Source organism: Aegilops tauschii, chromosome 2, assembly GCF_002575655.3.
Source record: "Aegilops tauschii subsp. strangulata cultivar AL8/78 chromosome 2, Aet v6.0, whole genome shotgun sequence".
NCBI lineage: Eukaryota > Viridiplantae > Streptophyta > Magnoliopsida > Poales > Poaceae > Aegilops > Aegilops tauschii.
The window spans coordinates 328,556-339,901 of NC_053036.3; the positions used below are offsets into that span (position 1 = coordinate 328,556).

Sequence of the window (11,346 nt, forward strand, 5' to 3'; positions counted from 1 at the left end):
GGTCTTGAGCTTCGTTGAGATCAACGTGGTTGGCATGAGCACGACCATAAGACTTAGCATTGTTGTGGCGGGGCTGATTGTTACCACGGCCAGTTGCTGGAAGGGCCAGTTGATTCTGGTTCTGGTTGCATTCTTTAGCACGGTGTCCTGGTTGACCACACCTGAAGCACAAGCCATTATTCGGAGTGGGAACAGGAGCTTGGGATGGTGGAGCTGGAAGTCTTGACTGCCTGGACGGTGGTGGAGGCAGACGAGGGGCAGCATAGGTCTGCCTTGGGGCAGATGCATTTGGATGGTACATGCTGTTCGGGATCCATATCTTACGCTTCTGTGAGGGCGGGCCCGAAGATGAGCCCGTGTCACGGTTGCGCCTGTGAGAGCTCTGGTATTCCTGCAGACCAGTTTCGACATTGATGGCCTTGTTCACCAAGGTGGCGAAATCAGCAAAGTCATGCACTAGAAGTGTGAGCTTGATGTCAGCTTGAAGGCCATCACGGAACTTCTCCTGTCTGCGTGCATCAGTTGCAATGTCTTCTTCAGCATAGCGGGACAAGTCCAGAAACTCCCGCTGATAAGCTTCGACAGTTTTGTTGCCTTGGGTGAGGTTGCGGAACTCACGCTTCTTCCGGTCCATGACTCCCTGAGGAATGAAGCGGGCACGGAAAGCAGCTTGGAAGTCTGGCCATGTGATGATTGTTCCAGCTGGCAGAGTACGCCTGTGGCTGTCCCACCATTGAGCTGCGGGTCCCTTCAAGAAGAAGGAAGCAAAGGTGACATAGCTGGCAGGGGCTACATCAGCAGACTCCATCTCATAGGTGATGTCACGGAGCCAGTCATCAGCATCCAGAGGCTGAGTTGAGCTGCGGTAGATGGTTGGGTTGAGGCGTATGAAATCTTGAAGAGTCACTTGGGCTGGCTGCTGGTTCATATTGGGGCGAGGAAACTGAGCCATCATATTTTCCATGAACTGGCGGTTCAGTTCAAACTGTTGGATCATACCAGCCATGTACTCAGGTGGTGGTGGGGCATCGCCACCACGACCACGACCACCTGGTCTAACCATCCTGCTAATATATAACAGGGGTAGTTCAGCATTGAGAAAATTTGCAATGACAAGAATCATTCATGATGAAACATGCATAATGAAAGGAGCACGATAGCTACTACATAGTAGTCGGCATAGCTTACAAAAGGGGTCATGCATAGAGTTCAGTACACAGAGTTCAGTACATAGACTAAAACATCATAGGCGGCACACAGGCTCGCGGCGAATGCCTCTAACACTACAAGCAAGCCTACATCAGTCCCAAGAGGTACTGTGGAGGTAATCGTAGCCCGACAGCTGGTAGTGAGGCAACGGATAGCCCTCCACGTCAGCAGACTGGGGGCCGCGGATACTCAGGTGTAGAGCCCGACGCTCAGGTGGCAGAAGAGGGCCAAGTGCGGGAGAGTAGCCTCCCACCTCTGGCCAACCGACACCGTGGGGCATCACGGTTCTGGCTGGGTAGATCGCAGAACGCGGTACCTGTCCAGATCGGACAAAGGGGTGCAGCAGCGTCAGAGCACGGTAAAGGTGCTGACGGGTGGTGTACAACTCGTGGCGAAGAGCTCGGTTAGCTCGATCCAGCCCATCAGCATGCAGAACCAAGTGCTGGTGGTAGAAGGGCTCTCGGGTGACAGTAGAGTAGGCAGCAGTATAGTATCCCTCCGCACCAACATCAGATGCGATAGCAATGTGCCTGAAAGGGGAGGTGTCCAACTCCTGATACTCTCCACGAAGACGTGTCAGAGCAGCATAGGCAGCATCGTGGACAGCCATATCGATGGTCACACCAATACCATGTGCGGTGTGCAGCACAGTAGTGGAGTCGTACTCCCGAGAGTAGAGGTGGACGATGGCACGGTACTGCTCCTGGTTAAAGTCCTGGTACTCCTCGTAGACGGTGTACTCAGGGTGCCAGCGATAACCCAGATAGGTCATCATCTCAGCTAGCACCGCAGGTGATCCCGAGGCACCAATGGCCATCGTGTGGCGAACGACCTGCCTCGTGGGTTCCATCTGAAAGCAAAGACGTTTCAAAGGAGTCAAATGACAGTGTGTGAATTGTTCAAAATACTATTCTAAGAAACAACTATGGCTTATCCAACTTTGGGGTGAACACGGTCACGGGATCCTAGTGTTAGAGTTAGTAAATTCGTTTAACCCGAGTAGAAGAGAGTTCAGAGTCCCAGAGTAAAGGTCGAGGAGTAAAAGATCCTAGTACCACCCAATGGCGACGTGGGCCCGTAAGACACACAGCCATGTTAGTAAAAGTTTTCGTAATGTCTAGACTCGACTTCGGCCAAGGAGTGTGGAAAGGGGGATTCCTACCGGCAGTCGGCTCTGATACCAACTTGTGACGCCCCCGATTTGACCGTACACTAATCATGCACGCAAATGTGTACGACCAAGATCAGGGACTCACGGGAAGGTATCAATCACAACACAACTCTAAAACATAAATAAGTCATACAAGCATCATAATACAAGCCAGGGGCCTCGAGGGCTCGAATACAAGTGCTCGATCACAGACAAGTCATCGGAAGCAACAATATCTGAGTACAGACATAAGTTAAACAAGTTTGCCTTAAGAAGGCTAGCACAAACAGGGATACAGATCGAACGAGGCGCAAGCCTCCTGCCTGGGATCCTCCTAACTACTCCTGGTCATCGTCAGCGGCCTGTACGTAGTAGTAGGCACCTCCAGTGTCGTAGGTGTCGTCGTCGACGGTGGCGTCTGGCTCCTGGACTCCAACATCTGGTTGTGACAACCAGATAGAAAAGAAAAGGGGGAAAAGAGGGAGAGAAGCAACCGTGAGTACTCATCCAAAGTACTCGCAAGCAAGGAGCTACACTACATATGCATGGGTATATGTGTAAAGGGGCATATCAGTGGACTGAACTGCAGAATGCCAGAATAAAAGGGGGATAGCTAGTCCTGTCGAAGACTACGCTTCTGGTCATCTCCATCTTGCAGCAGGTAGAAGAGAGTAGATTGAAGTCCTCCAAGTAGCATCGCATAGCATAATCCTACCCGGCGATCCCCTCCTCGTCGCCCTGTTAGAGAGCGATCACCGGGTTGTATCTGGCACTTGGAAGGGTGTATTTTATTCAGTATCCGGTTCTAGTTGTCATAAGGTCAAGGTACAACTCCGGGTCGTCCTTTTACCGAGGGACACGGCTATTCGAACTGCAGGGGTGCACCACATAACCCAACATGCTCGATCCCATTTGGCCGGACACACTTTTCTGGGTCATGCCCGGCCTCGTAAGATCAACACGTCGCAGCCCCACCTAAGCACAACAGAGAGGTCAGCACGCCGGTCTAACCCTATGCGCGCAGGGGTCTGGGCCCATCGCCCTATGCACACCTGCACGTTGCGTACGCGGCCGGAAGCAGACCTAGCCTAGTGGCGTTCCAGTCCAATCCGGCGCGCGCCACTCAGTCGCTGACGTCAAGAAGGCTTCGGCTGATACCACGACGCCGGGATACCCATAACTACTCCCGTATAGATGGCTAGTGCGTATAGACCAAATGGCCAGACTCAGATCAAATACCAAGATCTCGTTAAGCGTGTTAAGTATCCGCGAACGCCGACCAGGGCCAGGCCCACCTCTCACCTAGGCGGTCTCAACCTGCCCTGTCGCTCCGCCACAAAGATCCACTTGCGGGTACTCCTACGAGCCGACCCGACTTTAGTCATCACATGTGTCATGTATATAGTATATAAGTATATACCCGTGATCACCGCCCAGGTGATCACGGCCCGATAGTATAGCACAGCAGACGGACAAGAATGTAGGGCCACTGATGGAAAACTAGCATCCTATACTAAGCATGTAGGATTGCAGGTAAAGGTAACAACAGTAGTAGCAAGGATAGGCTATGCATCAGGATAGGATATCGAAAAGCAGTAACATGCTACACTACTCTAATGCAAGCAGTATAGAGAAGAATAGGCGATATCTGGTGATCAAGGGGGGGCTTGCCTGGTTGCTCTGGCAAGTAGGAGGGGTCGTCGACTCCGTAGTCGAACTGGGCAGCAGCAGTGTCGGTCTCGTAGTCTACCGGAGAGAGGAGGGGGAAGAAACAGTAAATACAATGCAAACATAAGCATGACGATGCGTGACATGACAATGAGTGGTGCTAGGTGTGTCCTAACGCGACAGTAGGTGGTACCGGTGAAGGGGGGGACATCCGGGAGGTATTCCCGATGTTTCACGTTTTCGGACAGACGGACCGGAGGGGGAAAGTTGCTAGTTCGATAGGTTAGGGAGGTGTGGTGGACGAACGGACTGCGTATTTGGATTCGTCTCGTCGTTCTGAGCAACTTTCATATAGAAAACATTTTCATCCGAGTTACGGTTTAAAAGATATGAATTTTCAAAGTTTATTTGAATTTCTGGAATTATTTAATTAACAGAAAAAGGGGTATGACGTCAGCATGACGTATGAGCGACGTCAGCGGTCAACAGTCCGGGTTGACTGGTCAAAACTGACACGGGGGACCCACCTGTCATAGACAGTGGGTTAACAGAAGATTAAGCTAATTAATTTTCAGTTAATTAACTACTGGACCCACCTGTTAGTGAGTGATTAGATTAATTAATTATTTTTATATATAAAACATTTTTCTTTTTTTTCTTTTTTTTTTATTTTTGCGGCGGGGCCCGCATGTCAGCGGCTGGGCCTGCCCAGTCAGCACGTTGACTGGGTGGACCCAGTCCACGGGGCCCGCTGGCAGTGACCCGGGGGTGGCCCCAGGTGTGCCACGTCGGTGGTGGCCGGCGGCTGAACACCGGCGACCGAAAATACGGCGGAGGCGCTCGGGACCTCGCCGGAATCCACGTACAGGGGGCCTTTTGGCCCGTGCGTTGCTGCGTTCGAACGAGTGAGCAACGCCGCATCCAACGCGGGTGGCCACGCAAGCTGCGATGGTCGGAGCCGCCGCCGGCGACAGGGACGGCGGAGACCCGAAGCACGGCGAACTCGCGCGCGATGAAAAGGAGGCTAAAACGGGCGGCGCGCTACTCCTACGGCGACTACTCGAAGCCACGAACGTGTTGGTGAGCTCGACGGACCGGGACGAGCCCTACCGTGATGGCTACGAGCTCGACAGCGGAGCCCGGGCGCGGCAATGGCGTCGCGTCGCGCACAGCTTGCTGCGGCGCGTAAACGGAGCTAGGACGGGGAGAGGAAGGGGTGGAGCTCACCGAGCGGCTACGAAAAGCCTGCGACAGCTTAGGAGCGCAGAGGTGGCCGGAGACGACGGCGGTCACCGGCGGCCGAGGCAGAAGGGGACGAGCTGGATCCGGCGCTGTGGTGCATCCCGGCTCCAACGGCGGGCACCGGTCGAAGTGGCGGACGATGACGGACGCCTACGGCATGTCGGGGGTGCAGGGCGATGACGGTGGCCGCGGGGACGACGGAGAACGGCGGCGAGCACGCTCTGGCAGTGGGGATCGAAGGGGAGAGGGAGGTGGATCTGACGGGGGAGGCGCAGAGGCCGAGAGTGAGAGCGGGGGCGAGTGGGAGAGGGGCCCGAGGAGGCGGGGGGCGCTGGCGCCCTTATCCTCCCCGTCGCCGGCGAGGTGGTGCGGCGGGGACGGCCCCTGTTCCGACCCCGGTCGGGGGAACAGGGAAGGGGGCGAGGGGGGAAGGTGGGCTGGGCCGGGGGTCGGCCCAGTTGGGCCAGGGGGGGTCCCGTGGGGGGAAAGGCCTTCTCTTTTTCTTTGTATGTTCTGGTTCTTTTGCCTTTTCTTTTTATTTGTGTATTTTCTTTTCTGTTTTATTTCATTTAAAAATATTTAAGTATTTTATAAAAATGTGTTTTCTCCACCATAATTACCAGTGTATTATTTGGCACCCACCGAACATTTTTGTTCAAATTTTTGAAAACTTTTATTTTCCACTTTAATTTTAATTGAAGTTTGAATTAGGAGTTTGAAAAGAAGTGTGATTCCAAATGTGATCATGCCCTGTTTAGCAACATGATTAGCTTAATCACAGAGAGTTACTGTAGCATGATCCTCAGGGTGTTACATAACCACAACTAGACTGGCCTTGGATCTCCTCTCCCCTATCCTTGGATCACAGTGACTGGAGTCGACTGTTGGCAGCAATGCGTCCTAATGTGCCGAGGTAGGTGGTAGGGTAGAGGAGGCAAGGTGAACAAGGGGAGTTGGAGGAGAACCGACTGTGACGATGAGAGGATTGGAGGGGTGGGAGAGGATCGAAAATGAGAAAGGGAGTTGGAGAGATATTGGAAGGCCAGAAAAGATACTCCTATTTAATTAAAAAAAGGTCAAATAAAAGTCGCAAGTCGTAACAAGGAGTTGTCAATTTTAAAAACTCGTATAGAATCGAAAGTGATAGGATCCCTCCCTTAGACTTTGACTTTCAAAAGAAAAGAAGGAGCATCTTCTCTCCCAAGCAAAGCAAAGCAAAGAGAAATAGAAAGAAGTCGAACGTGGCCCCCTGTCAGTGTCATGGCAACCACCACCTTTTTTTCGAGAAAATGGCAACCACCACTTAATTCACACATATCTTACTACACACGCAGGCAGGTCGGAGTGCTATTTATTTAAGGAAAGGGAGACCAGACCATTCAACTCCTAACAAGATCACGCACAACCCAAACGCCCAACCTCAACCAAATCCAACTCCTAACAAGCTAGATCAAGCTCCAACCATGGACCTCAAGCACGCCGCCGTGGCGACGGCGACGGCGATCCCGTGCGTGAGGGTGGGAGAAGAGAGTGGAAAAGGAGAAGATGGGATGGGATGGTGGGTGGATGGCAGATGGTTCACATGGTGCATGCAACGGACAAAGAGGACACAAAAAACTTTTGCTTTGTGCCTGCCTCCGACTCAAATCCGTCCCAAATTTGCACTGGAATTGGATCCGAATGGATACGGAACGAACAGAAAGTGCAAATGGGTTTGTGCGTTGGGCAAAGATTTCTGTCAACATGGATCCAAACGGACAGGGGCGGACGAAATGTGTTTGTGCGTTGGAGTTGCTCAAACTTTTGTTGGCCAATCCAATGCCAAGTGATTTGTCTGGAATTTGAGTGAGGTTGATGCGCTGGAGGTGACACCAGATGTCGACGTAATTTCACCATGGCCATCGGCCCAGGCCACCGTAAATGTCACTGATCCAGGCGCGGTTGGCGAATAGTTTTTTTGAATTGACAAACATTTTTTGAATTTGGGGAATAATTTTTGAAATTTCATGAATATTTTTGTTTCCAATAAAAACATTATTTCAAATTTATGACATTTTTTGGAATCGATGAACTTCTTTTGAAATTTGGGAGCAATTGTGAAAATTCGTAAACACATTTTGAATTTATAAAAAATCATGAACATATTTTGAATTTGTGAAAAACATTCAAATTCCGCACATGGGCTGGCCCAAAAACGCGTGCTTGGGGAGCTGGGGTGCTCGATTCCTCTTTATCTGGTGCACAGGTCACCAAGTAGGAGGTGCATTTAAGTTAGGGTTTTTTATTCCTCGCATGGTGTCACTCAACGAACGGTGATGCTTCATCTTCTAGCTAGTCGGGAAAATTGTGCACCACCTTGCTCCTGAAGTAGCGGAGCGCCATACTATCGTAAGGACGTGCCTCCTCCTCCGTGGTGTTGAGGGTGCCGAGCCACACTCACGCACTCGTGCAAGGGGCGCAGATCCCCGTCGCGTAGTCGCCCGAGGGCCGGCGTTGCACGCTGTCATACAACATGGAGGAGCTCGGACATATGCCAGTGTCGAAGGGGAGTTGGAGGAGAACTGACAGTGACAAAGAGAGTGGGGGGGGGGGGCATATGTCAGTGTCGGACATAGAGTGGGAGAGGATAAAAAATGAGAAAGGGAGTTTGAGAGGTTGAAAGGCCTGAAAAGATATTTAAAAGTCAAATAAAAGTCGCAAGTCGTAACAAAGGAGTTGTGAATTTTAAAAACTCGTAGAGAATCGAAAGTGATAGGATCCCTTAGAATTTGACTTTGAAAAGCGGAAACAAGAGCATCTTGTCTCCCAAGCAAGAGAGAAGATCAAACTCAGACTCAGACGTGCTTGACATGGCAACCACCACTTTTTTATTCACGCATAGTCTATCGTACGCACGAGCGCTATTTAAAGGGGTACCATTCATGCAGCCGGCCGGTCAAGTCAAACGCCCAACCCCAACTCCAACCCAAACCTCAACCAAATCCAAACTCCCAACAACCATGGCGACGACGGCGATCCCGTGCGTGACCCTGAACACGGGCCACGAGATGCCGGTGCTGGGCTTCGGCACCGGCTCCTCGCGCGTGCCCGCCGACCTGCCGGACACCATCGTGCACGCCGTCCGCCTCGGCTACCGCCACCTCGACACGGCCGCCATGTACGGCACGGAGCCGGCCGTGGGCGCAGCCGTCGCCGAGGCCGTCCGCTCAGGCGCCGGCGGGATCTCCTCGCGCGAGGACCTCTTCGTCACCTCCAAGCTCGGGATCCCCAACGCGCGCCCGGGCCGCGTCGTCCCGGCGCTCCGCGAGTCCCTCGCCCGCCTCGGCCTCGACTACCTGGACCTCTTCCTCGTCCACTGGCCCGTCGCCGCCGACAACCCGGCGGACAAGGCCACGCTGGCGGAGTTCGACATGGAGGGCGTGTGGCGCGGCATGGAGGAGTGCCGCCGCCTGGGCCTGGCGCGCTCCGTCGGCGTCAGCAACTTCTCGGCCGCCAAGATGGAGCGGCTGCTGGCGCTGGCCGCGGTGCCGCCGGCCGTGAACCAGGTGGAGCTGAACGTGGGGTGGAGGCAGGAGAAGGTGCGGGAGGTGTGCGCGAGGCACGGCGTGGTCGTCTCCGCCTACTCGCCGCTGGGCGCGTACGGCGCCTCCTGGGGCTCGGACGCCGTCATGCACAGCGGCGTCATGCACCACGTCGCCGCCGCCAAAGCCAAGACCGTGGCCCAGGTAGTAATCTCTTTTCTTTTCTTTTTTGCTAAATGAAATTCGCAGATAGATATATAAATTTCTCATATCATATAGTATCAGACTAATTAGTTTATGATGAAATTAGCTTTTGCTGTGAGACTGTTTGAGTTGATCCTGCAACTGCATGCATCAGAAAGATTTCCATGACGATGTGTACGTGCAGGTGGCGTTGAGGTGGGTGTACGAGCAGGGCGTGTGCTTTGTGGCCAGGAGCTTCAACAAGGAGAGGCTCAAGCAAAACATGGACATCTTTGTTGATTGGGAGCTGAGCGATGAGGACAAGGCCATGATCGCCACGATACCGCAGAAAAGGGCGTGCCAGGGGGACTACTTTGTGTCGCCCGACGGACCTAACAAATCACTCGAGGAGCTGTGGGACGGCGAGATGTGAATGTACCCAAATATTTCTAGTACAAGTTCTATCAACAACAAGTATTGCCTCGCTCGTCCATGCCAGGGGCGGTGGACCTTACAAATCACTCGAGGAGCTGCGGGATGTTGAGATATGATAATATGTGTATCTATTTCTGATTACTAGTCAAATTTTGTAATACAATTTTAATGAGCAATACGGGCTACATACGGAGCAAAATGAGTGAATCTACGTTCTAAAATATGTCACATATGTCCGTATGTAGCAGTGGCGGAGCTAGGCAGGAATCTCAGGGGTGCCAAAAGTCAAAACATGAACTACTAAGAGGGCAAGGATTGATCTTTTCCTTATCTAATCCTCGAATAGTAAAAAAACTCGTGTGTTAGCGTCGTTGTCACATAAGAAAAACTTGTATGGAGTTTCTGCTGAATTTCAACATTCTAAATTATTCTAAGAGTCAGTAGTATAGCTCCTCAATTTGTGAGGTGCGAAACAGAAGAGTAGTACTCCCTTTGCAGGGACACTTATTTTGAAACGGAGCGAGTAGCATTTTCTATGAAATAGTATATGCCTCCCGTCTGGTTCACATAGTAATATTAATTAATAATCAATCATGCCTAGGTAAATCCTACAAGCATTTTGGAGGCGGGGAGGTGAACATTGATCTCCAACCACGGTGATGTACATCTACCACGCTGCCGGTCAGCTCCAATCCCATACTCCTTTCTACAGCATGTATCTTCTCACCAGCCACCTCCATGCATGCAAGGCGCAGTCAGACTCACCCACCTCCACGCTGCCTGTTGGTGAAAATCCCCGCCTCTGGAGAACTCTTTGCAAACACTCGATGACACTTGATTCGATCCCTTGAAATTGAGAACATGCTCTTATGCATGCTCCGCGTCTGCAAGGACTCCTGCATCATCATATCGCCTTTCATCCGCATAATATATCCTCCTCGTCGGATGAGGAGTGTCTGTATCTGGTGCTTCAAAGAAGAAGGAAAATTTTGTCAAAAAATGCAACAGCCACCGGACATGGACACAACATGCTCTCTGGTGTTGCTTCAAGAGGAGGTCATTCACGGGGATGGATGGATGAATGCAGGACGTCCAACATGAGGAGCCGTACCACTGCCGCTATCTCCACCTTCGCTTTGGCTCACAGCATCGGCCGTCACCATTTTTGCCCATCCGAAAGTGCCGGCGAAAGTTGTTCACAAATAGGGCATCGGGGCAAAAGTAGTCATCCATCAACATCAAATGCCTCCGTGTCCTGTTCTGGTTCAACACTCGATGACCCTTCCCTTGAAATTGAGAACATGCTCTTTTGCATGCTCCATATCTGCAAGGACTCCTGCATCACCGCTTTTCATCCGCATAATATATCCTCCTCGTCGGACGAGGAGTGTCTGTATCCGGTGCTTCAAAGAAGAAGGAAAAAATTGTCAAAATTGTAGCAATGGCATTTCACCGAACACTTGCCGGGCGTGATCACCCCCACGGATGGCATTCGCGGGGGTTGATGGTACCCGTGCGGCAGACAGACGAGAGGTGTGAAATGGCGGAGTAGGCAAAGCGGGCAGGCGGTGGAGGAAGCGGATGCAAAGAAAGAGGGAACGAATGGAGACGCGGGGGGGGGGGGGGGGGGGGGTGGTTCTGGGTGGACCTGTGGCGTCGGAGTCCTACGTTGGTTGATCCGGGCTCCCGTGAAGACCCCCTACTTTGCTTCCGGTTTGTGAGACTTGATACAACCAGACGTGTCTGGCCGCGGACAGATTCGGGGTGGCTTTGGATGGCAAATTAAAGTGTGTCCTGACCGCTTAATCCGACCTGTTGATTGCGGGCGATTTGAGGTTGTTCAGTTTGGATTGGAGATGCCCTAACCTCTTGCTAGGAATCATTTGATATAGCGTGAAAAAAGGAGAGAAGAGTACATTAGAAAAAACATGGAATGAT

At 52.0% G+C, this 11,346-nt stretch overlaps 1 protein-coding gene across 1 annotated transcript; it reads left to right on the forward strand.

Moving 5' to 3' along the window:
* Positions 1-8,194: 8,194 nt before the first annotated feature.
* Positions 8,195-9,607, forward strand: LOC109784858 (probable NAD(P)H-dependent oxidoreductase 1). The gene is made up of 2 exons (XM_020343468.4): positions 8,195-8,994; positions 9,179-9,607. Exons 1-2 carry the CDS (start codon positions 8,269-8,271, stop codon positions 9,404-9,406), a joined length of 954 nt encoding a protein of 317 aa, XP_020199057.3. The 5' UTR covers positions 8,195-8,268; the 3' UTR covers positions 9,407-9,607.
* The last annotated feature ends 1,739 nt before the right edge of the window (positions 9,608-11,346 follow it).

Excerpts from the sequence above, each read along its gene's own strand:
- LOC109784858 (XM_020343468.4), top strand. The coding sequence starts at position 8,269 with ATGGCGACGACGGCGATCCCGTGCGTGACCCTGAACACGGGCCACGAG. Across the intron at positions 8,995-9,178 it reads AAGCCAAGACCGTGGCCCAG|GTGGCGTTGAGGTGGGTGTA; the intron begins GTAGTAATCTCT and ends GTGTACGTGCAG.